This window comes from Podarcis melisellensis (assembly GCF_964234715.1).
Source record: "Podarcis melisellensis genome assembly, chromosome: Z".
NCBI lineage: Eukaryota > Metazoa > Chordata > Lepidosauria > Squamata > Lacertidae > Podarcis > Podarcis melisellensis.
Genome location: NC_138547.1, coordinates 46,731,524 through 46,759,118, shown reverse-complemented (window position 1 = coordinate 46,759,118; position 27,595 = coordinate 46,731,524). Strand labels below are relative to the sequence as shown.

Sequence of the window (27,595 nt, the reverse complement as noted above, 5' to 3'; positions counted from 1 at the left end):
CAGGGATAGGAAGCAAGAAATGCTATGACACTGGCAGATAATAGAGATTATAGATATTTATTTGTCACGTTTTGACCTCCAGCACATTCCACACAGTTTGGGGGGGATCGCTGGTAGAGACTGTATTGCTACAATTTATTTATGATTTATTTCATAAAATTTATATACCGCTTGATTGTAGAAAAATCCTCAAAGCGGGTTACAAAAGGGACAAAAGCAAAATAGAGCATTAGCATGAGGGATCACATCCTCAGGAGAAACAGGGTAAAGCCTGTTTTGAACCAGCTTCTCCCCAAGCCATCAACTGTACCAGAGCAGTCCAAGGAGAACAGACACACAGCATGGGCCTCTTTGCCCATGGAGTCCACAGGTCTGTCCTGGAAAGAGGCCAGCCGAAGGTCACCTGCTGTGTCTAGATATTACTTCTGGGGAGAAGAGGCCTCAACAGCCCACCCTGAGAGACGCACAAATATCCAACATGTAGCTTCCACCCTGCTGCTCCCAAATCACCAAAGCTTCCCCCGCTGACTGTTTGACAAGCTAACTTAGCAGGAGCCCAAGATCATCAAAGAGGAGTGCATTCTACCACTGCACCACACTCTGTTGCCTTCATTTTTAATTATTCTGAGGCACCAAAACCAGCCCCACCTTCCTACTCAGAGTCCTCTGAAGCAGCTGGGGAGGAAAAGGCAACAAGAAGCAAGGGGTTCTGGGAGGCTGCTCACAATTGCTTAATGCAGATCAGTTCATCCTTCATGTACTTTAGATCACCAACTGACCCCTTTTTTAGTGTGAACGGCCCTAAGGCTTTGATGTAGCCCACCTTAGGCATAGAAGTGAAGCAGAGCAGTGGCGGTTCTTACACAATTAACCAACTCTAAGTTAGAAGATGTTCATGTTACTTATGCTTCTTCCCTGGGCCCAACCTGGCTGAGGCCTGCCATGCAAAGTGAGGCAGGGGACTTCCCTGAGCAACCCTGGCTCAGAAGCAGGTTAGTTCCTGCCACTGCGTAGCACTTGCTGCTCAACTCTGCTGGCTTCCCTCATTTTTAAAGGTAGGCTTACTACTACAGCAATAGCTGTCAGGGAACTGCTCTACATGTGTGCTGGGAGAGGACAGGAGTGCCATTCTAAGCTAGGGGAGGTGACAGGGCCTGGGCTGAACCTGCAAACACCTAGTGTGACTCGCTTGGAGGTCACAGCAGGAAACGGCAAGAGCGTGCTACCAAGGACCAGGGCTGCTGCTGCAAGCAGGGGGAGCCTGGGTACTTCCTCAAGTCATGCCTCCCTAGCTGACATATTCTGCCCATGTGCTTCAGAACACACCCTTTGCCTTGTGCTAACCACAAAGGACCTTTGTTAACCTAAGGAAGTCTCTGAGGAAAGTTTTTTAGAAAGTAAGTGGCTGAAGAGAAGGCTTGTGCTGTTTGCCCTTCCTGAGAGTGCTTCAGGGGGCTGAAGCCTCACCTGCTCCCACCCACCTACAGTAGCTCAAGTGAGACTCCAAACATATCATCCCCAGGGCAGAAAGGATAGCCTGCAAATATCGCCCCTTTCCTGAGCGGGCCCATACCAGACAGGAATCCACCCACGGTCCCCATTTCTGACACCCTTAATTCTCCCATCTATCCAAGGAGCTACCAGATCTCCTCTAGAGTTTCCCTGGTTCCTCAAGGTACTTTTCTCATGGCAATAAAGTGGTCCCCCAACCCTCAGAATCCTAGGTGTTATTTTATTTGTTCTGCCTCCCAAGCTTAACAGCGAAAGCTCACAGCAGGCAACCCACCCAAGGCCGTCACAGTTGCTCAGCAGAGGTGGGCCTGAGCCAGCCACTGCTCTGCCAGGGCTCTACACAAAGTGGGCAAGGGCTCAAAAGGCATCTGCAGTGGCAGCTGTGACCCAGCTATTCTAAGGCTTAGAGGACCCCAACATGTCCTGCTGGCAATTCATAATTAGCTACTGAAAAGCACAAGGTTGAAAGGAGGACCCCTCCCCATCCTCCCCCCAGCAGGGTAGCTGTCCCATAATCCCATCTTCACACCCATCCCTGGGCCTTGTGTGCTTTAGTGTTTTGTCTGGTATCAAAAGGTGTAAAGCTGCAAGAAAACAGGCTGCACTTTTAGCCAATAATGTCATAGGATTCTGCATTAAAATATAGACAGTTCTTCCCAACCCCGCGCCAAGGTTTACAAAAGCTTCTATTTAATCTGCTGCTAGCTTTGCAGGTAATTATCTATAACGTGCAACTCCACCACCTGCCCCAGTTCCAAAGAACAAAGCTGCTTCCGTGCCCTTCTCTCCCCATTCCCATTCCCACCTCCCAGCAAATGCACCCAAGGAGTTGCCACATTGTTCTTGATGCAGTTTTGAAAAGCAACAGCTACTGCCAGTAGTGCCATCTCTGAGGGAAGGAAAGGCACTCATAATACAGAGACACAAATAATACAGTTTGAAGGCTGCCACAGAAAGCCCTGCCTTCTGCCCATGTCAGGGGGAGGAGAAGAAAAAGCAACCTCCAAAATAGTTCATCTGTAGAAAAATGCCCTTCTGGACTAGAAAAAGGGAAAATGCAGATCAGGGCTCTGGTTAAGGCCAGATATGGGTTTTCCATTTCTCAGCTGCAACACAAAACAGCCCAGAAACGAACCCAAAGAGAAGTCATTTTGGTTTCTTAGCAACAGCTTTTAGCACCTGCTTGCCTGCTTTGGGGGAGCCATTGTTTCAGGGAAGTGCTGCCCAAGAACACATAGGTGAGGGCTTCACAAGGTCAGACCGGGCCTTAACTTCCAGAAGGCACCTGTAGGCCAGGTGCACAGTCAATAATGAGTTCTACAGCTTCCCACCACCACCACCCCAAACAGGGCAACTTTACTTCCCTCAGCCTCCTCCTCCTCCTCCACCACCACCACCACCTGCTCCCATCAGAAAAGGAACAAGGGAAGTGCTCAAGAGGGGAGGGACTTCTCAACTCAGACAGCCACATGATTCACAGACCATCTTCTCACCCCATCCACAGGGTGTCAAGTCAAAGGGGAGTTGAGGCGGAGATTAGCTGGAGGGGTGATGCCAGCTCAATGCCCTCCCCCTTCAGACAGCTCTCTGACCTATCGCGGCCAGGCCAAAACCCCATCAATCCGGAGAATGCTTATGAAGGGCAGGAAGTGTCTTTGGCCATGGGTGGAGCACTTCCTGGGCCTCTTCTCGGGCTCCTGGATGGGGCTTGCAGGGCTTAACAGTAGGCTCAGGAAAAGATGTGGCACTTAACAGGATCTCTCTCTTCCAGTTGCCGTTTGCTTTGCCCTTGCTTCCAGCTGGTTTGCAGAACAGTAAGACGGACACCAGGTCTCCTTGCATTCCAGACTCCTCTGGGAGTGCAATAACTCCAGGACCAGAAGGGCACTGTGGGGGGAGGGGGGAGAGAGAAGATGCTTAGTGCACTACTGCGCATGGATGTACAACAGAAAATACACACAACAGAGTAAGAAACATCCAGCCATGAGGGAACTCCGGTTTCCAGATATTTAGTATCACTGTTCCTTGAGCACCTCCATTTCTGAAGGTCTGATTCCCAGTTTAGAGCCAAAGCCTGAATCCACAGAGGTTTGCGAGCTTCAAGACTCCCACACCAGGCAAATGTAGGTTAATCTACCCCCAACAGAGGCTTCATATTAATCCACAACTGTCAGATTGCTTCTAGCCCCAAAGCCCCAGGGATTGTGCATTGTGTAATTACTACAACCTCTTGGAAGCCCAGACTCTTTTCACCTCTTGGTTCAAGACCTCAAATGCATCCTGTTACGTAGGCTCATTCTGCCGTCAGTATCATTTCTGTTCCAACTTCCCTGAAGTCTCCTTCTTCCATATATGCACCCTCCTGCCCATCAGCACCTTCTATCCAAAGCAACCCTTTTATCTGCACATGGCAATAGAAATCAGAGTTCAGCAGAACTCAAGGAAGGGATGAGGGATGGTGTGAGACAGAGCAACAGCTCACAGCTGCCCATCACATCTGTCATATGGCCACACGTATCGTACACTTCTGGTTACCCTAGTTTTGGGCCAGGAGGGAGGGGGAGAGGATTAACTCATCTTCTCTGCCATGTCCTGGTCATCCTCAAAAATAAGTATGAAACAGAATCAAACATGTGAAATGGTTTGCTAGCAGTACTGTCTTGAAGACAGAAGCAGGAACTAAATCTGTGAAAGCAATGCTACAGAGAAGTTACTGTTCTGAGTCTACAAACAGCCTGTCAGTCACCTTACTGCCTGTGGTAGTAACTGCATCCAGGTGATCAGGCAGAGAAGTATAGAAAGGGGCCCTTGCGAAATGATAGCTCACTGAATGCATGGAGTGCATTAGGCCCTGGCTCATTCCCTGGCACCTCCAGGTAAAGAATTCTCAGGCAGCACAGCTGGGAAAGAGTTCTGTCTTATCCTGGAAAACTGCAGCCATTCTGAGTAGAAAATAGTGGATTTTCTCCAATGAATCTGAAAAGACAACTTCACAAGTTCTTTACAAAAGTTGACTCCTTTTTTATTTTAGGCCACACATGGCACACTTTTGAAGGCAAAGTATTTTTTTATGTGCTTGTCCACAATTGGCTGACCCTTAAATAAAAGCATTTCTTAATTGGTCAGTTTCCATCTTTGCCACAGTTGGTGGTGTCCAGCCTGCATGAATAATTAGGACTGCCAGACCATTGAATTTGGCCCACAAGGCCCTTTTGGGCAAATGATGCCCAGCTGGCAGTCACTTTACATGCATAGTGGAGATTTATTATCTGATCTACATCCTAAGTGCCAAGAGTGGAGAAATGGGACACAGCTGGCACTGTGGGTTAAACCACTGAGTCTAGGACTTGCCGATCAGAAGGTCGGCGGTTCGAATCCCCATGACAGGGTGAGCTCCCGTTGCTTGGTCCCTGCTCCTGCCAACCTAGCAGTTCAAAAGCACGTCACAGTGGAAGTAGATAAAGAGGTACCGCTCCAGCAGGAAGGTAAACGGCGTTTCCGTGTGCTGTTGTGTTTCGCCAGAAGCGGCTTAGTCCTGCTGGCCACATGACCCGGAAGCTGTACGCCGGCTCCCTCAGCCAATAAAGCGAGATGAGCACCGCAACCCCAGAGTTGTCCGCGACTGGACCTAATGGTCAGGGGTCCCTTTACCTTTTACCTACATCCTAAGTGCCAAGAGTGGAGATAAGGGAGCTCTTGAATCTTAGCGCGTAGCATCACAGTGCGGAGATCCAATAAGGTTATCTCCAGTCTTAGGTCTGTGGTGATAAGATTGGATATAAGCCTTAGCAGCAGCTTTTTGTCACTGAAAAGCTAGCAGAAACGCTTCTCCCAATCATAGCACTGTGGGACTACAGTACTAAGATTGGCAATAAGCCAGTGTCTGCTCCTGTGGCTGTAACTTTGAATTGTCTGATGCCATATGGCAGGTGGGTGGCCTTGGAACTCCCTGCCTACAGACATCAGGGAGCTTTTTTCAGCACCTGCTTAAAGCATTTTTGTTAGGTAATGCAAGCCTACCCAGACATGCATAATGCTTTATTCTGTTTTCTTTTTATTGTTTATGTCAATGGTGTTTGAATGTTTTAAATATTTGTTGCTAACAGCTTTTACTGATGACTTTATTGGTTTGCTCTTTTTCTAAATAAAACACCAAAAAAACGTGCTGCAGGGTGCCCACACAAAGTGGCTGCCATGGGCAGCAAAAGAAGAGGTGCCAGCACTCCATACTGGTAAGTACTGTCACACATAAAAATACCTGGCTACAAGAATGGGGCCAGCAATAACTTAGAAGGCATAAGGAAAATAGCCAGCAGGGAAGAACTCCATAATACCCATATATCGCCCTCCTTTTGAGGAAGAAGCAGGATTTATTGTGCTGTACAGAGGGCATAAGCATTTTAGGAAATCCTGCTCCCAACACCTGCCATACACAATTCGGCTCAGTTTTGCCAACATGATTAGGAACTCATTCTTAGGCAAAGACTCCTGTCTATAACCGAGAAGGAAAGGAGAGTTTGGGGCACATTTCTACTCTATGTCAGGAGTGTGGAACCTGTGGCCCTCCAGATGTTATTGGGCTACAACTCTCATCATATCTAACCCATGGGCCATGTTGGATGGTATTGATGGGCAGTGGAATCACCATCACCTGGAGGGCCGCAGGTTCCCCACACCTGCTCTACAACCTCATTGTGTCTCAGGATGGAGGACAATGCTCTGAACACAAGAAACCTGGGAGGCCAAATGCTTTGCTAGAATAGAGGCATCTTTGACCCAACCATCTGGGTGCCTGTTGCTGCTGTTTATGCTGTAGCCCCAGTGACATTAAAACAGGTTTAGAGCTAGGCACAATAAACCACCATCTAACAGGTCACAACCCTGTCTAAAGACATTTGCATGAGGTGGTGGCGAAGGAAGGTGACCTCAGAAGTTGGTGGAGGGCAACACAGGAAAGGGCATCCACTGTGGCAACCCCTAAGTTGTGAAATACCCTCCTCACAGAAGTGTGTCTGGCACATTCATTATGTACTTTTTGTCAGATCCTAAATACACTCCCCAGTACCCTGGCCTTTGACACCTAAGATATATATTTTAGGGCCACCTTATTCCCATGACTGTAATCCATCTGAAGTGGTTTCAATGTCATATTTTAAAATTGTTGTGACTCACCCTGGCACCTCATGGTGAAGGGTGGGTAAGAAATCCAATAAAATAATAATTTGCCCACTCTCAACCCTCCCAGAATCTGAATCACACATTTACAAAGGGACAACTTGCTTCCATAATACTGGACAAGCTTTCACTTCACAAAATCTAGGGCAAATACTTGGGGGAGAAGGGGGCCAAACACATGATTTTAAATGAATTACAGTATTGTGTTTAGTATTCATTTATTAAATTTATTTTGAAAAATATGAATAATTGCTGTGTGGGTCCCCCTGCACTGGGGGGGGGGGTTAAGCATCCCCACTGCTATGAACCTAAGAACTCCCCTCTGCTGCCTTTTTATTTAGCAGGAAAACTCTTGTTGGATCCATTCCAGGCCCCCACCCTCTAGACTAGGGGTTGTCAACCTGATCCCTACCGCCCACTAGTGGGTGTTTCAGGATTCTAGATGGGTGGTAGGGGGTTCTATGGCACAAACTGAATCCTCCTTCCATCGAGGACTGGTGGGCAGTAAGGAAATTTTACCATCAAGAAAGATGCATTAGTGGGTGGTAGGTATAAAAAGGTTGACTATCCCTGCGCTAAAAGGTAGAGGACCCCTGACCATTAGGTCCAGTCGCAGACGACTCTGGGGTTGCGGTGCTCATCCCATTTTACAGGCCGAAGGAGCCGGCGTTTGTCCATAGACAGTTCTTCTGGGTCAGGTGGCCAGCATGACTAAGCTGCTTCTGGCGAAACCAGAGCAGCGCATGGAAATGCCATCTGCCTTCCCGACGGAGTGGTACATATTTATCTACTTGCCCCTTTTGACGTGCTTTCGAACTGCTAGGTTGGCAGAAGCTGGGACCGAGCAACAGGAGCTCACCCTGTCATGGGGATTCAACCTGCCAACCTTCTGATCAGCAAGCCCAAGAGGCTCTGTGGTTTAGACCAGAGTGCCACCTGCGTCCCCACCCCTGCTCTAGTCTAGACCAAATTCTTCTCATGGGTCCCCTCAATGGCTGTTTAGGTTTTATGTATTTCAAGAATGCACACATTCAATGTAATAAATTAATTTAATGTCATAGCTAGTGCCGCCCATATTAACAGCAGCACCAAGATCAAAAAGATGCTGAGATGGATGGAATGGAGAATTCTTATATCATACTCCTTGTGTTCCTCACACTTTCTAACGGTTTGTTAGCTTGACCATGCAATCACTTTATGGCAGAACAGCTGGTGGGATTAAACCAAAGCTGGAGATTCTGATTCAGCACCTCAATACCTGAATTATTTTTCAGCCCTGTGTAGGTGTCAGGAACTGATTGGATGCAGAGGAATGGTGGGCAGAACCAGCCGGAGAACTTCCAATGGTAAAAGCCTCAGAGCCAGGAATTGGTGTGGGATGGCGATGAGAGGGAGAAGATGGGGAAAAGGAGGTGCTGGAAGCTGAAGAGGTAACAGGCTTAGAGAACTGGGAGAGTCTGTGGCAGAGAGCAGTCCAGACTCAGAGGCAGAAGCTGAAGCTGAAGCAGGAGAGTGGGTTGAGGGAAGCCAAGCAGCAGAGATGAGTCAGGCTGGTGAAGAGGCATGGGTGTCTGTTTCCCCTTCTTGCTGTGGCAACCTCCCCCCGCCCCAGTCTCCCAGAACCCGGAGAGGCATGAAGAGGGTGGAGGAGAAATATTTTTTTTAATAATAATAATAATAATAATAATAATAATAATAATTTTATTATTTGTAACCCCCACCCATCTGGCTGAGTTTCCACAGTCACTCTGGGAGGCTTACAACATATATAAAGGTAAATGTAACAGTCGCGGACGACTCTGGGGTTGCGCGCTCATCTTGCTCTATAGGCCGAGGGAGCCGGCGTTTGTCCACAAACAGCTTCCGGGTCATGTGGCCAGCATGACTAAGCCGCTTCTGGCAAACCAGAGCAGCACATGGAAACGCCGTTTACCTTCCCGCTGGAGCGGTACCTATTTATCTACTTGCACTTTGACGTGCTTTTGAACTGCTAGGTTGGCAGCAGCAGAGACCGAGCAACGGGAGCTCATGCCATCATGGGGTTTCGAAATGCCAACCTTCTGATCAGCAAGCCCTAGGCTCTGTGGTTTAGACCACAGCACCACCTGTGTCCCTACAACATATATAAAACATAGTAAAATATCAAACGAAAAACTTCCCTATACAGGGCTGCCTTCAGAGGTCTTCTAAAAGTTATGTAGTTCTTTATCTCCTTGACATCTGCCTGGTTCCCTGTAACTTCACTTCTCACAGTAAGGGAACCAACAGAAGACTGTTGGAGGAGGCACCTCAGTGTCCAGGCTGAACAATGGGGGTGGAGATGCTCCTTCAGGTATAATGGGCCGAGGCAGTAAATTAGTGCCATGCAGGTGCAGGCACAGATTGCTTGGGGAAACCTGGGCGAGGAGAGGAATTAGGCAGCTGTGGGAAGGAGGGACCTTCAGTCTCTGCAACCAAAGAAAACTTGCTAATGCTCATTAGGCCTGACACTCCCGTGCAGATCCTGTTTTTCTAATAAAGAGTTAACTTCACTTATTTCATGTGATTTACTACTGGCTCACTCCTGATAGTAGGGGTAACCCTCACCACTGTGACTTTTCAGAGCCTGTGACAATCTGAAATAGGAAAGAGCAGGGATTGGAGTTGTAGTGCAAAACATCTGGAGGGCACCAGGCTGGAGAAGTATGTGTTGCATACATCCACCTACCTTTGTCAATCCTGAAGTTAACTGGGTACCCAGGTATGGTTGGAGGCCTGTGACGTGTTGGGATAGCTGGGAGCAGATGGAATGGGTTCAAAATTGAAGTCCAGGCCTTCTCCATCCATGAGGTCAGTGTTGATTATGTAATCCACATCACATTCAAGGTTTTCCATGTACATATCGTCCAAATCATTGGGCAATCTGTCCTGATTGCCTCCACAGGGGGCAAATGTAGCTGCAGACAGAAATGGCTGGGTGCCCAGCTGGACCGCCTGGGCAGGCTGTGTGGAGCCCGGTGCCTTCAAAGCTGACAGGCTGACTGTATTCTGAGGAGATGCCATTGAAAATGCAGTCGGCAAGGAAGCAGTGCCAACGGACTCCAGCTGCTGCTCCGGAGGCTTTCTTAATGGGTTAACTGGCCTCATCCTGTTTTTGGAGGACTGCTCCCCCAGAAGCAGAAAAGTCTGGCTGTTCAACCTGCCTCCGCTCTGTGGGAGGATCGGATCTACCTGTGTCATCATCACATCACTGGGTGGTGGTGAGTTGGATGTCAGGAGGGCTTCCAGGGTCTGTGGGCCAGAGAAGTGGCTGGCAGAGCTGTGCAGAGAGATATCAACAGGGTTGAAGAGGGAGCTGCCAAATGACGACGCCTGAGCAGCTGAGCTCTGGCTTCGCAAGGAGAAACTGGGATTCCTCTGTGCCAGACCACCTGGAGAAGGCTGCTGAGTTGACAGCAAGGATGAGCTTGATGACATCAGATTCAGGCCGTCAATGAGTTCCAGCTCCTCTGTCACTGTGGGTGGGACACTGCTAGATGCGCTGGAGTAGACAAGGGATGGAAGGAGCGCCTCGTCTCCAAGGTCATCTGGCTCAGTTAGGATGGGGGAAAGCCTTGCACTGATGGTGCTGGCATTGGAGCTGGTCCGAGGCCGGATGCTGGTCCACACATCAGAGTCCTCGTTGCTTCTGGAAGAAGGGCTGCCAGGCCACTTGGAGTACTGGGAGCCTGGGCTGTCGGCAGTAGATTCTGGGGCCACTGGCATGGCTGCCTTCTTCCTGGGGGCTTTTCCTCTGGGCTTGACCAGCTTGCTGCTGTTGTCCATGGAGGCCGCTCTCCTCCGTGGGGCCTTTCCACTCTTGCCGCCTTCTGGATTCAGCATCCACCAAGAGCTCTTCCCTGTAGCCTCGTTGTGTACTTTAATGAACTTGCTATGCAGGGAGAGGTTGTGTCTGATGGAGTTCTGGAAGGAAGTGGGAAAGGGCAGTGTGTTAGCATCATTCCCATACAGCCCATTAGACCAGGGTCTCCAGCTGCTTTAGGACTCCAACTCCCATCATCCCTGACCACTGGTCCTGCTAGCTAGGGATAATGGGAGCTATAGTCAAAAAACAACTTGAGATCCAAGTTTGGGAAACCCTGCATTAGACCATTCTCCTCTCTCAAGCAGATATGGACAATCTTTTACTCTCACCCCCATATTTAATTTATGTACTTAAACTATGTATAGCCCACTCTTTGTTTTTAAAAAATGTGCATCCCAGAGAGTTACATTAAGCACCATAACACACGAATGAATGAATGAATGAATGAATGAATGAAGAATGAAAAGAGTTAACATTCAAAGCAAATCAGCAGCAATAATTAATCCAAAGGCCTGGGTAAACTCACAAAATGCATAGTAGTGGGTGCCAGCCTTGTTTGGGGTGGGGGGAGGCAGATTCCATAATAGAGGAGCCTGGACTGAGAATGCCCTCTCTCATGAAGCCCCACACTGAATTTCAGGTCTGTAACTCCCATCACCCTGGGCCACTGGTCATGTTGGTTTATGAGTGATGGGCATTCAAGACCAACAAGATCTGGGGGAAGGGGAAGTTGTCACAGGTTCTGTGTCCTTGCTCAACATAGACTTTAGCAAAAAAACAAAAAGGAAGAGGCATTGCTTGGCATCAAAGTCCATGAACATGCCTTTTTTTCTACACCAATCTAGAAAAAAACCTGCACCCAGCATTTTAAGACTGGCATGAGAGACTAAGGTGACAGCAAAGACAATTTGCCTTTCCCACTGTAACCAAAGATGCTTGGGAACTTCTGCTTGGGAAATTCAAACCAACATAAATATCCAGGAATATCCAGGAAGCAGGGTACAGCAGTGAGCCAACAGTCATGCAGTGAGTTGTCCTTTCACAGCTGCCCTCATGGAAAAACTATCTAAACAAATGAGACAGAGATGTAATCCAACCAACAAAAAAGGCACTTTCCAGGAAAGTTGCTTTTCCTTTCTTTCTTATGTGCCGCAAATGTAACGTGATTGAAGACTACCATTGACCTGAGCATTGTTACTGAGGGATAAGGTAAAGGTAAAGGTACCCCTGCCCGTACGGGCCAGTCTTGCCAGACTCTGGGGTTGTGCGCCCATCTCACTCAAGAGGCCAGGGGCCAGCGCTGTCTGAAGACACTTCCGGGTCACGTGGCCAGCGTGACATCGCTGCTCTGGCGAGCCAGAGCCGCACACGGAAACGCCGTTTACCTTCCCGCTGGTAAGCGGTCCCTATTTATCTACTTGCACCCGAGGGTGCTTTCGAACCGCTAGGTTGGCAGGCGCTGGGACCGAGCAACAGGAGCGCACCCCGCCGCGGGAATTCGAACCGCCGACCTTTCGATCGGCAAGCCCTAGGTGCTAAGGCTTTTACCCACAGCGCCACCCGCGTTCCCGTTACTGAGGGATACTTTAGGATAATTTCTAATGTCTTTACAAATTCATTGAAATGAAACTGTAATCATTTACTTGAGTGCAAAGAACATTTGAGAACATGAATATGCATTTTATGTTTGTATGCTCCTTATTCTTTTTTTCCCCCTTCCCTTTTTATTTCCTTCTTTTATATTTTATCCTATTTTCTTCAAACAATTTGAATGTTTTCCTTTATTATAAAAATTGCAATAATACATTTACATTAAAAGTTGTTCTTTCAATCCTCTGCATGTAAGTCCCCCTCTACATCCTTTGCCATCCTACCAGTGTTCAAAATTAGCCAGGCGCCAGGTGCATTTTGCATCAGGCTTCCAACCACTTGTGACCAAGTGAAGATGCCTGGGCACCACGATGGCACCAGGATGGCACCTCCACCATCTGGGGATCATTGGATCTGGACTGCTTTCACACCCTAATACCCCATCCTGTTGAATTATGTCAGTTATATTTTATCTGCACTATCAGAATAAATTTCTGGAACCAAATTGCTTTTTCTGTGCAGCCTGAGCAGGAGCAGTTACCTTTAAAAAAAGAGAGGTTGGAATAGGCCAATATATATGTGGACTGTGCCCGAATCAAGTGACTTTTCTTCTTTAAGTTCTCAAAGCTCAAACATCTGAACCAGCCAGATGTTTAACTGAGAATCAATCACAGACAGTCCATCATTTGAAAAATTTTACTTTAGAGCCCCAATATGGCAACTAGACATTCCATTTTGGTGATTGCAACCTTGGTTTAAGAAGCCATTTGGCACCTAGTTTATTTATCTGAGTTTCTAACGCTGCTTCCTACTCCCAACTGATTTGCAATCACCAGCTTTTGACTGCCAAGGGAATCAGCTGCCAACCCAATCTCTGTGTTGTGCCACATTCCCGTCTCTTCTGGGTGGCCATCTCGGCTGATATCAGATCAAATTCCAAGAAGGCATTAACAATGGAAGATTCCAACTCCAGTTGTGTGGAATATTCAGAGAACTATCCCCATAGCTTACTTTCCCCATCAAGCCCAAGTGAAATAGAAGATAGCCCAGCTGGGGCCATTAGAACACAAGTCCTCAATTTCAACTGACCTAGGCCTCTTTTGGCGCAAGGGTGAACCCTGAAAATACTGATTTCTCTTCCAAACTGGGAAGCATGCTGGATCATTGACTTAGTGACAGCATAAGCAATTCCATGAACTGTCCATTAACCCCAACTGTGCCTACACCACCAGACGTTTGTGTATTCCAATACACAATGCTGTTTTCAAAGCCTTTGCAAACAGCTACACCAGCCTGGAGCACAGCTGTCAACGTTTCTCTTTTTTAAAGGGAAATTCCCTTATTCTGAACAGGATTCCTCGCAAGAAAAGGGAAAAGTTGATAACTATGGCCTGGCAGTCTCTGGCTTCCAAATATCTCTTCTGCAGCTTTTGCAAATAAGAAAAAACCCACCACCACCCCATAGTCGTGCCATAGCTGCCATTGATTTAGAATGGAATAATTATTTTCCCTCCCAGTGGTTTACAAGCTGCAAGTTGCCGCACAGCCCCGCCCCACAGGGAGTGAGTCAACCAGCTGACCAACAGGAGCCACCCTCCCTCCCCAAAAGGAACGACTGCAGTTTAATTGCATAACCACAAGACTTTGGCTCCACATGCTTCAGAGTGACTTGAAACCAAGAGGTTTAGAACAGCATGTAACTTCCTAGGAATAGTAGTAAGGTTTTGTTTCTGGGTAACGGGCCTCCTCAGACAGAACCACAGTGTGCTAAGCCTTGCGTCAAGAGATGTCCTCGGCCCAACAGCAGAAATGTTCTGGAACTACAGGATGAAAACTATCAAGCCTTAGCTCAGGGGTCAGCAAACTTTTTCAGCAGAGGGCCAGTCCACTGTCCCTCAGAACTTGTGGGGGGGCGGACTATATTTTTTGGGGGGAAATGAACGAATTCCTATGCCCCACAAATAACCCAGAGATGCTTTTAAATATAAGCGCACATTCTATTCATGTAAAAACACGCTGATTCCTCGACTGTCCACGGGCTGGATTTAGAAGGCGATTGGGTCAGATCTGGCCCCTGGGGCTTAGTTTGCCTACCCATACCTTAGCTCTGGGTTATTTGTGGGGCCTGCCTGGTGTTTTTATATGAGTAGAATGTGTCCTTTTATTTACAATGCGCCTCTGGGTTATTTGTGGGGCATAGGAATTCATTCTTTTTTTTTCTCCAAAATATAGTCCAGCTCCCCACAAGGTCTGAGGGACAGTGGACCAGCCCCCTGCTGAAAAAGTTTGCTGACCCCTGCCTTAGCTTCTCTGATGAAGATAATACTGTACACAATGTACAGTGTGTACACAATTTTAGTGTGTTGGTTTTAATAAGTTCAGAAACTAAGGCATGACAGCACAGACGGCTGGAACATGGAAAGCTACCCTTGGGTTCGTCTAGCTCATTACTGTCTATACTGATTGGCAACAACTTTCTGGGGTTTCAGACAACAGTCATTTCCTGTTCTATCTGGAGACTGGTCCTGGGGGTTTCTGCATGCAAAGCAATGCTCTACCACCAAGCAATGTCCCCTCAGCACTAGACTGTGCCTCAGGCAACCCAGTGACTTAGTCACAGTCACCCCAGTAAGAATATCCAGGAGGCAGTTAAGGTAGAAGCCCAACACAAAGTTCTCTAAAAATCCAGAGTTTAAGGGTTGCTCAGTTTAGAATTACCATACTAGTCCTGAAACTACAGATGAAATAAAGGATTATTATTACAGTCACACCTCAGGTTAAATATGCTTCAGTTTGAGCATTTTCAGGTTATGCTCTGCGGTGACCCGGAAGTAACGGAATGCGTTACTTTCAGATTTCGCCGCTCACGTATGTGCAGGTGCTCAAAATGACATCACGCGCATGCGCGGAAGCGGCATATTGCAACCCGCGCAGACGCAGGTTGCATTCGCTTTAGGATGCAAACGGGGCTCCAGAACGGATCCCGTTTGCATCCAGAGGGACCACTGTATTATTTATTATTATCATTATATTCTTATTATTATGGAGCAAGCAATCTTTGGAATACCCAAAGCAAACTTGGCGAAAAGATAAAAAGCTTGGAACTATCACATGACTAGACTCAACTATGTTTCTAGCTAAATGGTATTTAACGCAAATTGAGGGTTTGCAGGCTCCCAGTTAGTGAACATGTTTCCAACACTCACTTTCCCCCTACTCTATTGCTCTGTGACAAAGTGATTCCAACAGCACTTTCAACCACACGCAAAGGCTGTCTGAACATTCACAAAAACAAGCCACCACAGGGCGTTCCTAGGTAGGCTTGGTTTTTCTACATTTTGCTGAGAATACTAGTGAGAAGCGCTTTCTATTACGTGTATCTAGATTTACAGTCCAAGCACTCCACTACACCTCCAAGGCTCTGTGTGGCGGAGCAGATAATCCACTTGTTTTTGAAAGAGATAAAATACATCAGAGTGACACAATCAATTTAAATACCTTCCTACTGGTTTAATCCCAGGCTACCCATATATCCTCTTTGCAAAACAAAAAAGTCCATGTTTCAGCAAGAGTTCAGAGGGAAGAACAGCCACCTTGAATGCCTCTTGCTATTATACCCTTGCCATTTGGACACAGTACATGTGTGTTTCATGAAGCTACTAATAGGGCAATCCAATTTCATTCTAATTGCTGGTTGTCATGGAATACATGGAAGGAGACTGTCTGTAAAATTATAGTGAGCAGGAGCTACTTATGGTTTTATAGGGTTTTAAAAAACCCAGTTTCAGCACAGTGCTCTTCTGGTGCAACAGACTTATCATACTTGGCTTCTACAATAATAGCTAAATCTAGTCATTAAGAGACATCAGGACCCAAAGTAGAAGAAAACAAAAGCCAGCAAGTAAAACACAAGAGGAGTCCTGAGGGGGTCAAACAAAAAAATCTGGACAGAGTTGCGCAAAATCTATATACCCCATATATGTGAGTGTGTGTGTGTTCAAAAACAAATATAGCAATATAACTGATCGATTAAGGAAATCAAATACCATACCAAACACAAAGCCTTCCTGATCATTTATAGTAAGTCAGGGGTCGGCAAACTATGGCCCGGGGGCCAGTTGCAGCCCACCAGGCTCCTAAATCCAGCCCGTGGACCCTGATGCCCGCTCGGTCAGTCGCCGCACTGAGCTAAACTGGCATGGCGCAGCATTTCCTTGAAAAGAAGCCGCGGATGCCTCGCCGCGCAGGGACTGACTTCTGCGACGCTGGCACGACTTTGGATTGGCTGCAGAAAGCTCCTGCAGCCAATCCAAAGCCGTGGATGCCTCTGGACAAGCGGTGATGCTGGCGCAGCTTTGGATTGGCTGCAGGAAGTTCGCTGAGGTAAACCCAGCGCAGCCATGGATGGAGAGGCCGACAGGCAGGTGGCAGTTTTGGGCCATGCCATGTGCATCGTGACGGGCACGTCACAGGGCTTCAGCCAGAGCTTGGTGCGCCTGCTGGCCCCATGCCTGGCATCCGGCTCGGCGCTGCTGCAGGTGGCACACTCAGCAGCCGCACTGGAGCAGCTGGAGGGCGCGCTGCACGCTGCCTGCCCAGCCTGCCACCCCCCTGGCCTTGGATGACGGGCTGCAGCACGTGGTGCACGCCACCTGGGAGCTCCAAGGCCAATGGAGCAGCTGCTGCTTGTCAACAACAGCGGTGGGCGGGCGGCGCAAGACACGCTTCTGAGCGCATGCAGAGTGCGTTCCTCCTCCAGGTCCAGAGCCAGCTGTGGGACCGGCTTGCAGGGTATTTATATTTTTCAAAATATAGTCCGCCCCCCCCCACAAAGTCTGAGTGACAGTGGGCCAGCCCCCTGGTGAAAAGGTTTGCTGACCCCTGTGGTAAGTGGTTCTTTGAGTGTGAGAAGGGGGGAGGCAACAGTATCTCAGTTACTTGATCAAGCACCAAATTTGAAAATACTTTCCCCACCCTTTGTTCTAATTTGAAAATGCTGTATTGTTTTTAACACTCGATTAGAAGCCGCCCAGAGTGGCTGGGGAAACTCAGCCAGATGGGCAGGGTATACATAAATTATTATTATTATTATTATTTGTACCGAAATGTAATTAATAGTACAGTTTTAATGGGGTAACTGTCTTGAACAAGCTCTTATTATTAATGCTCAGTCTCTGCTGACCCTCAACTCTCCCCTCACCCAACCCTAATTCAAACTTTCTGAATTATAAATATATTTTATGACATCAACCTGGATAGCTCAGCTGGTTAGAGCATGGTGCTGATAATGCCAACGTTGCAGGTTCAATCCCCATATGGGACAGCTGCATATTCCTGCATTGCAGAGGTTGGACTAGATGAGCCTCAGGGCCTCTTCCAGCTCTACAATTCTGTGATTCTAAGTTCTGTGATGATGAGGGGCAGAGGAAAAACCAATAAAGGCCTCACACATCAGCCATCTTAAAGCAAATACTATTTTGACAGCACATATTGACTGTTTTTCAGGAACCTCTGGTGTGGTTCTTAAATGCAAGGGTGCTAGTACCTGTTTGGAACTCCTCAAATGTGTGAGGAATTTGGCAAAATGTCCTCACCAGGACAGACAGAAAATGATGTTTTCAAATAAAGTTTGATGTGCCAAATACTCATCGACTTTCCTGGAAGGAATGAAAGGCACCTCCCATATCAAATGGCAAGCCCTACCTCCATGCCAAAGAAGCAGCTTGCACTCTCTCCAATGCAGCTAGAAGAATTTCAGCCTTAGAAAGCATCCCTTACCTCACAGCTACCTACTTTTTAACAGAGTGCTAATGTAGGCACTGGCAGAGGAAGAGGAGTGCGGGGGGAGCGCACCACCCTGGCAGCATGATCCCGGTGGGGTGCCATCGCAGCTGCCCCCTGCCCTGCGCTGGGCACCACACCCCCACAGGTAGTGTGCCACGCCCCCGGGATGCATGCCAGTCCCACCCCGCCTGCTCTCCACACACTCACCCCCGGTGGAGCATGAAGTTCCGCCACTGAATGTAGGTGATGTTTGATAGCAAATGAGATCCTTACAATCTAAAGTCTAACACAGAAAGGGGAGCAGTGGAAGAAGGCAAGGGCAGCAGATGACAATGGGTAAGTGCAGTTAGCTAGCTTTGCAGTTGTTAGACAAGACTTGGGGAAGAAAGGCTTCGCAGAAAAAAGTGAAGCTTGAGGAAGAACTTGACAAAGTTGTTACCACAGTAACAGTAGGTTATTTCCCTCAAAGCTGTCATGGCCAGGATGCCTCTGAATGCCACTTGCTAGGGAATATAGGAAGAGAGTGGCTGTTGCACTCAGGTATTGCTTGTGGGTTCCCCAAAAGAATCTGGTTGGTCACTACAAGAACAGGATGCTGGACTACATCGGCCTTAGGCCTGATCTAGCAGACACGTTCTTCCTATATCTGTAAGTATAGTACACAAGCCTGCAACTGAAATTTCTCCAACTCACAACATCGCAGAGCACAAGCCTCCCTCCCTCAAGTGATTATTCTACCTTACAGTGGGATTCTGACCTCCATACTACTGAGGGCTGCAAAGAAGGAGGTCATCAAAAGTTATGCTAACTAAGCTCCTAGTATTTCCGTACTAGAACAAGCTTAACCTGCTGACATTCTGCCTGCCACAACTGTTAAAAGCACAAGAACACTGCTCTTCCTCCCTTCCTCCAACACTAACCCTAAATAATGCAAAGCACTAAAGTTCCCAAGTTGCAAATAAGTTAGTTTACCTAAACCTAGGACACACCACACAAAGCTCATAGGCAAATCTTCTATCTTTTCATACAAAGATCCTAGTGCCAGTTAAGTTCTCCTTTCACAGCCAGGAAGGGAGTAAAAAGTTGGGGCTGTGCACAACATGTTCTGTAGAATGTTTAACCCAAAATCAAATCTTATGGACAAGAGGCACAAAAGCCAAAAGATAGTGGGTGGAGAGTCACTTCATATGGACAACTGGTGGCACAGTATAAGCACCTGGAAGCAGTTATTCTGGGGCTCAGTACAGCTGCAGGCCAACCTCTACACATGCTCTCTTCAGGGAAAACAGCTTCTTTCAAAAACTGGCAGAAACAGCACCAAGGTTTTCCAAGACAATTCAGCTTGTGTTATGAAGAGCAAGCAATGTGAGGAGGGAGTGGGAAAGTGCCCTCTGGGACTCTGCACCCAAATGGCTCTGGGGTGGGGCATGTTTGTCCTGTTCCGTCCTTGTTCAGTTAAGCACACCCTGCTTTTAATCTAGAGTTCACTCAGGAATAGGCATGGCTGACAACACCTCAGAGCAGATACTCTCTGTGGGTTCCCTAGCAAAGATGCCCAAAGATATTACTGGGATAGGATTGTGCTACTGTGCTTGCCACCTCATCTTTTTCTAATACATTGTATTTCCATTCATCACCCATCTCATCTGCCAGCTGGCATGCACTGTAAGTGAGATGCTTGTAGGCTGGGCCCACCAATATGCATGTAACTTGCATATCAAAAACATAACTTTTGCAAAGCTTCAACAGAACTGTTTGAGTCAGACAAGCCCAGGTGTTGCTGGAGAACCCTTTCCAATGTACCACACCTACTCCTGAACATCAACATTTAATATGAAGCAGTGCTCAAAGTATAGTTTACCTCTTTGGTGCTTACCTACCCAAGAGAATTATGTCCAAATCCTCTACTTAAATCATCTTGTTTTGGGAATGATACAAGTCATAACATTCCATACACAGAAAGAAGCCAAGCAAACAGCTATCCACACCGGCATAAAGCAGCACACAAGAACAGCCTCTGATCAATGAAAAACTGGAAGTGCCTTTCTTGGCATTCCCCAATATGTGCCTTGCAAATGAAGAAACACACTGGGTTTACAAGGAGGATGTCCAAGCTAAGTAGAGGAAATCAACTTTGATGATTTCTGGTGCATGGTGATTCTCACATACCATTTTTTCAGAGTACAGTACAGTGGTACCTCTGGATATGAACGGGATCCGTTCCGGAGCCCCGTTCGCATCCAGAGCAGAACGCAACCCGCGTCTGCGTGTGTTGTAATTCGCCGCTTCTACGCATGACATCATTTTGACCATCTGCGCATGCACGAGCAGCGAAACCCAGAAGTAACGCGTTCTGTTACTTCTGAGTTGCCACGGAGCACAACCTGAAAACACTCAACCTGAAGCAACTTCAACCCGAGGTATGACTGTACTGTTCTCTTTGCTACATCTGTGGGTTTCCATTCTAAAAGAAAGCCACTTTCCCCTGTAAGCTTATAAGCCTGCACTCTGATAGAGGCAGGTGACTCTACAAGAGTGAAGACAGCCACAGTGAGTGGGGATAACCAATAAACCATTACCCTGAAATTTATGCAGCCTAACTACTTACTAATTTCCCCCTTGTCCTTATTAATTTGGACTTGCCAATCCCATCTTGCCTGAGCTCAGTCAGTCAAGTGTAGGGATCCTTAAGGCAGTTTCCTGAAAGAGACAGTAGCGGGTGCAATAAGCAAACCTATAAAAGTTTCTATAAGATTGGGGCAGAATCTGGTATCTTATGCCAATCTTTTAACAGTCCTACTATGAAACCAATAGAAATGTTTTGCTTCCATTTAACAGATACAAAGTATAGCTTTACCCAATCAGCATTCAAAGGCAAAAAGATTTAAAATGCTTCATGATTCATCAAGAAAATTGCACAAGAGTCTACAGACATACATGAATGCTATAACATCCTTCCCCTAAAAAAAATAAATTATTGAAGATTTTAGTTTAAAAAATATGTGCATTGTCTCTTTTCTCAAGTTGCATTTTCTACAGATCAGTTGCATTTGTTGTGAGACATGAGTGTTGCATGCAGAATAAGGTTGGTAAGAAAAGAACAGGAAAGAGGGAGGGGATGGTGAGAGGGGTGGGGTCAGGTGGTAATGCTTATTTTCTTTACTTAGTGTATATGTGGGGTTTTGTGTCAGCGTCACTTGTGTGGGTTCTCTTTCAGTTCACTTATGTTTCCTTGGTGGTGAGAGAGGTTGGGGGTAGCCTAGAGTTTGGTTGGTTGTCTTTGGTTGGCTATAGTGAGAGTTGCTTATGTGTGAGAGAGGGTGGATTTTTTGGTCGTTAGCCAGAATGTTTTGTACACTGTTGGTAGATTCTTGTTGGGCTGTGTATGTGATGAAGGGGAACCATACTGGAGTGAGAACGTCTTCTTCTATTTATCCCAATGTCAGTTTCAGTTTATTGGTTAGCTTTCCTAGTGAGGCCGTTTCCCATAGTTTCCCATACTGTTTGATACCATTGGCTCATGTTTACTCCTCACAGATCTCTCCAGTGTCTAGCTATGAGGCTTCTGGCTGCTGAGATTAGGTGGGTTATGAGCTCTGCATAATGTGAGTGGGCATTTTAAACTTGGACGATGTTGCATAAGGCCAGTTCTGGGGTGACTTCTAATACCTACTTATTTATTTTGCATATTTCTAGTATGACTGGTGTTCTTGTATGACTGGTTGGACTTTGGGACATTCCCACAACATGTGAAGATATGTGCCTATGGAGGTGCAGCCTCTCCGGCATTTTGGTGAGGATCCTGGGCATCTCAGCCCTAGTTTACCTGGTGTTAGGTACCATTGGTAAATGAGTTTCAGGGTGAGTTACCATAGATTCTGGCACATAAGATGACTTTTTAACCCCGGAAAAGAGGTTAAAAAGTCGGGGGTCATCTTATACGCCGGGTATGGCTGCAGTGTGGTGGCGGGATCCGCTCTGCACCAGGAGGAAGCTGCCCGACAAAGCTGCCCAGTGATGCTAAGCCAGCTTCGCTGGGAGCTTCCTCCCAACATGGAGCCCACCCCCCACTGCTGCAGCGGCAACAGCTTTGCTGGGCAGCAGCAGTGGGCGGCGGGCTCCACGCCGGGAGGAAGCTGCCCAGTCACCTAATACGCCGGAATCTACAGTATTTTCTTTTAGTTGAGATGGATTTAAGGGGGGGGGGGAGTTAGACCACATTCTAGTCGATTGGGTGGGATTAATTTTATAGTCTATGTTGCTCAGGCCTAACTACAGTGCTCAGATTCACTGGCATGATACAGAATGCTTCTCTAAAGATAGAAAATAAATAAATATTAAGGCACAATATTGTTGGCAAATCCTTGTGCCTCCCGTGCTAAAAGCATAAGCACTGGGAAAGGGACTTTAACCATATTCCTGACACCTGTAAGGGAGATGCCTGGCATAAGTGACAGCTCAAAACAGTTCTCACTGCCAAAACATGTGTTTCAACTGCTTTAGAACAAAACCTTTCATTAACTGTCTATCCATACAAGGGAATCCTGCAGAATAAAGGACAGGAAGAAATTGTTCAGTGTCTGCTTGTAGGACTGTTGTTAATTCATCTTTCACTAACAGAACATCTTCATTTACTTGGTGGACGGGGTTTGAGGGGGTGGAGGACAATGAGAATTGACTAAAGAAACAAAAGGCAGCCAGTTGGATAGATATGAACACAGGTAACCAAGTTCAAGCTGAGCCTTGAAGCCTATGGGACATCCTCAGGCAAGCTTCTGCACCACAGAATAAACTACAGGGTAGTTGTCTGTATTTGCAAAAGAGGGGAAATTAACTCCGAAATCAAAGAAAGTCCATGTGCTTCAAAAGCAAAAGAGTATTTTTTGTTACTACAGTGGTACCTCGGGTTAAGTACTTAATTTGTTCCGGAGGTCTGTACTTAACTTAAAACTGTTCTTAACCTGAAGCACCACTTTAGCTAATGGGGCCTCCTGCTGCTGCCGCTGCGCCGCCGGAGCACGATTTCGTTTCTTATCATGAAGCAAAGTTCTTAACCTGAAGCACTATTTCTGGGTTAGCAGAGTGTGTAACCTGAAGCATATGTAACCTGAAGCGTATGTAACCCAAGGTACCACTGTACTTTAAACGCGAGCTTGCAAGGAGTAGATCGTTCTGGCATGTGGTGCTATTCTGGGATTCTGAATAGGCCTGCGAGAGCGGGACAGCTACCTCATATGAAGCCGCTAAAGGAGCCAACTCCCTTTAATACAGAGATTTCCCATTTTTAGGACAAATAAGGCTCATATCTGAAAGAAAGAGTGGTCGTTCTAAGTGCCTTTTCAGCCTTACTGAACTTCCTCAGCACAGAGCATGCATGTTCCCTCTCTGCCCGGAGTTCTTGTTCTGAAGGAAGGGTTGTGTGAGCCAGGAATGCATGCTATGAAGGAGTTATTTATACTGAGTATCAACGCAGCTGGGTGACAAAGAACTGAAGCCCAGTATTGAAAACTATTCAAGTGACACTTGGTCTTCCACAGCAGCTTGGCCTAGAGTTCCAGATCGAGCTCGTGCCTTTCCAAGAAATCTCTGAGAACATTTACAAAGGGGGCAGGGAGTGGCCTTTCTTGGAAGTGCTGAAACAAAGTGAACTTAAGGGTCACACTGGAGGGAAGAAGGAAAAGACACACATGGGTGGGGAAGTAGTCAGCTGTGAAACCCCCCCAAGTCCATCTCCTAATATTTGCTCACTACCCTTTATTAGATACTATCAGAGGCACTGCTGGCCCAGATAAATATTTAGGCTGATCCAAGGCAACGTTTGCCTAGGTAAAACGAGTCATTCTAGACCACCTTTGCCCAACCTGCTGCCCTCTGGGTACAACTTTCATCTGCCTTAGGAAGCATGGTCAGGCCGATGGGAAACATAACCCAAAACATCTGGAGGGCACCAGGATGAAGAAGGCATGTCTGGACTAACAGATTATTTAAAGAAATTCATATAAGAGAAAATTGTATGGAACAGAACAAAGCTGGAATTCCTTCTCCCCATCTCCCCAAATTCCTGTCTAAAAGACATCAGCTACCATATTTACTCAAGTCTAATGCAGCATTGAATCTAATGCGCACCTCAATTTTCAAAACCTTGAAACAAAAAAGATTTGCTGGAGAATGTAAATGTGCCATCGAATCTAATGCGCACTGTATTTTTTGCAATATAATTTGGCCAAAAAAGGTGAGCATTAGCTTTGAGTAAATACGGTATGTACAGGAAGGAGGTGGGGGGAGGATGAGAGAACATTTCCAGAATATTTTCAGTCCCTAAAGACAGCGTTTTTACTATCATCCTCCCAATTTCTGGCAACAAGATTTCCCTAATCCAGCACAGATGACAGCTTCAGAAAGGGCTATCCTCTGTTAACTGTTTGCCCTTGGAATTTAGCTAAACTATGGGTATCTGGGACATCACACAGTAATCAGGCCAGTGTTGGGACACAGGAAAAAGGAGACTGAACCAATCCACCCCTTTGTTCAGAGAGCCACCCTGTAGAAGTCAACATTACTAGCACATGTAGAAATACACCAAGTCAAATCCAGCAGCCTCTCCATGTGGATCAAAAACTGCAGAAGAGTTAAAATCTAGGAGCTCCAAAGTCCCTACCACAATTGGTCGCAAGAGGAAGCAGCCTCCTTTGTACGGACAAGGTTTATTTACTATCCTCTCTCTCCAACACTCCGCATTCATGTTCTGTGCAAGAGATGAATGCTTTTCCCATGCCTCCCTAGCTGGCACTGGAAATTGGCTTGCAGGCTGACTAATAATCCCAGTGCCAGCGCAATACTATGCACCTGTGGTTCTCAACCAGTGTACCGTGGCCCCCTGGGGTGCCTTGAATGATAGCCAGGGCGCCACAGGCAACACTGGCCTCTGTCCCTCTTTTCTTCTCTCCCTCCTCTGATGCCCTCTTGCGTCTCAACCTTCCAAAGGCTTGTGTGGCTGTTTGTTGCAGCAGCCCTGGCTACAAGCTCCAGAGGCGAATGGGGCTCAGAGACCAGGGGTGGAGGCGGCAGCAGCCCCAAGAACTCCTAGGGAGAGGGGAGAGGAGAGAAGCCTGAGGGAACACTCTACGAGGGAGGGTGTGACATAACTGGGCTTCTGAGACCCAGAACATGTTTCCCCAGAGGGGAGCCGTAGAAAGAATGTAGCTGGTCAAGGGAGCCATGGACTCAAAAAAGTTGAAAATCTCTGCTATACACGGTTCCATGTAAAAATCTGACAGTGCCCAATCCCCTGATGTCTCCACCTTTTAATTCTTTCAAGTGCCTTTAACATTGGCACAGCAACTCTGTCAAGAAAAAGTGTCACCTGTTGAGGTCTTTGGTCTCAAAAAAATTCTAAAAGCAAAGGGGCAGTATCCTAAAACTTTTATTATGAAAAGCCACAAAGTCAAGATGTTGCTGGTAAAGCAAGGTGGAAGCATAATCTGCCAAGCATTAAAATGTTGGTTCAGGATGATACAGAAACCCTGCCAAGAAAAGGTATTCTTTTCTCCTCCTGTATTTGCATTCTGTATTTGTGTTTTAGACCACATGCTACTATATGCCTTTGGGTGCCCTGGCAGAAAAATGGCTTGGAAATGTAGTATATAAGAATAAACACAGGGATGTTGGGGGATGTGGAAAGAGAGATAAGGAAGGAAAGTTAGAAGTGTCATAGCTCCATGTACAGTAGCTTAGCAACAAACAATCAGGAAGCAGTCAGCTTCAATCTCCCTTTCACCATACTCAGTGGTCAACAACACTCACTCAATCTTCCATCTGTGCAAGACAGGAAAGATAATTCTGGCCTACCTTACAGGAATGTTGCAATAGCTCCTGAAACAAGAGCACAGGAGGCAGCACTCTTAAGCACACCACAGGAACACTATCATCCATGTGCATAAAATGTAGCCACAATGGACCATAAGAAAAGTATCCAAAATCAAAATTTGAACCATTTGCTATTATTTGGAATGGCAAAAACATCACATAGGCACTGAAGCTCCTCAGAATTGTTCAGCAGGCTAAATCATGGGTAGGCAAACTAAGGCAAATTGCCTTCACAATCCGGCTGGCAGCCGGAGTACAACGTGTTCTTTTATTTAAAATGCATCTCTGGGTTATTTGTGGGGCCTGCCTGGTGTTTTTACATGAGTAGAATGTGTGCTTTTATTTAAAATGCATCTCTGGGTTATTTGCGGGGCATAGGAATATGTTCATTTCTCCCCCCAAAATATAGTCCGGGCCCCCACAAGGTGTGAGGGACAGTGGACCGGCTCCCTGCTGGAAAAGTTTGCTTACCCCTGGGCTAGATGGTGAACAAAGCAAACTGGAGAAGGAAGGTGGCAGGGTCGAGAGAGCCCAAATGCTTTGTTCACCACTTCGCTGGATGGGTTCGGGAGAAAACTTAAGATCCTGCACACGCTCTTGTGGCCTTACTAAGCAGAACTGCCCAAATTACAGGATCACATCCAATATGCCAGCTCCACTCCAGTTCAAACCCACCAAAATAACTGGGAACGACTCAATTTCGGCCCGCTGATTCCGATGGGTTTATATCAAGTGGAGTAACTTAGTGGGGCACATTATGCTGTTGTTGTTTTCTCTTTGCTAGCCACTTTGCAATTCATGCGAATGGAAAGCGGCATGGATATAGGCTTGCATCTAATATGCCACCCCCACTCCCGATCAGCCCCACCGAAATAACTGGGTACGGCTCAATTTGGGTTAGCTGATTCCGATGGGTTTACTCCGTGTGCAGTAACTTAGACGGGCACATTGTGCTGTTGCTGTCTTCTGTTTGTAAGCTGTTTTACGAATGTAAAGCGGCGTAGGTGGATAACAAACCGAATCAACCCCGCGGCGTGTTCTCTTGCTTTGTTATTGTCGGCTGGTTTTCTGCTGTCTCCCTTTCCCCACGAAGCCACTTCTTGCCCCCTCGCCACCCCGGGGACTCACCTTCCATCCGGCGGAGCTGTTGCTGTCGCCCTTGTCGCGGAAGTAAGGCACGGAGCGGACCATCCACTCGTAGATCTGCGCCAGCGTCAGGCGCTTGTCCGGGGCGCTCTCGATGGCTTGGCTGATGAGGTCCGCGTAAGACTGGCTGCCCCAGGCGTTGCGACGCGCCCCGCCGCCCGACCCCCCGCCGCCGCCGCCGCTCTTCCGCGCTCCGCCGGACCCGCCGCCGCTTCCCGGCGCCGCGGCCGCTGCCGCCCCGGCCGCCGCCACCCCGGCCGGCTCCTCAGGGCTCCCCAGCCCGCTGCCGGGCGCTGCCCCGGGCTCCGTGTCGGCCGCCGCCAGCTCCGGCCGGGGCAGCGGCCAAGTGCAAGATCGCGGCCGGCTCTGAGGGGGGAACTCCGGGTCCAAAGCCGCCGCCACCGAGGGAGACTCCGCCGCTGAGGGGCTCCCCGCCGGCTCCGCCATGATGGCGACGCTCCGGGTCTCCGGCCGCCCTCAGCGCCGCCACATCACCCGCGCGGCGATCTCCCCCGGTCCTCGCCCGAAGGTGGCGCGGCCCCAGCGGCGGCTTTGCCCGCGCCTCGATCTCGATCTCTCGGTGGTACCGCCCGCCCTGAGGGCCCTCCCGCTCGCCGCCGATTCTCGCTCAGAACTGAGCGCTCCGCCACGAGAGCAGGCGCCTCAGCGGCACTGTTT

General features: G+C 47.7%; 1 protein-coding gene across 1 annotated transcript; it reads right to left on the bottom strand.

The window, feature by feature from the left end:
- Positions 1–38: 38 nt before the first annotated feature.
- FOXO4 (forkhead box O4) lies at positions 39–27,595 on the bottom strand. Its single transcript, XM_081896232.1, has 3 exons — positions 26,900–27,595; positions 9,395–10,629; positions 39–3,399 (listed from the first exon to the last, which is right to left on the bottom strand). The coding sequence occupies exons 1-2, from the start codon at positions 27,362–27,364 to the stop codon at positions 9,412–9,414; spliced, it is 1,683 nt and encodes a 560-aa protein (XP_081752358.1). The 5' UTR covers positions 27,365–27,595; the 3' UTR covers positions 39–3,399; positions 9,395–9,411.

Excerpts from the sequence above, each read along its gene's own strand:
- FOXO4 (XM_081896232.1), bottom strand. The coding sequence starts at position 27,364 with ATGGCGGAGCCGGCGGGGAGCCCCTCAGCGGCGGAGTCTCCCTCGGTG. Across the intron at positions 10,630-26,899 it reads ACAGCTCCGCCGGATGGAAG|AACTCCATCAGACACAACCT; the intron begins GTGAGTCCCCGG and ends ACTTCCTTCCAG.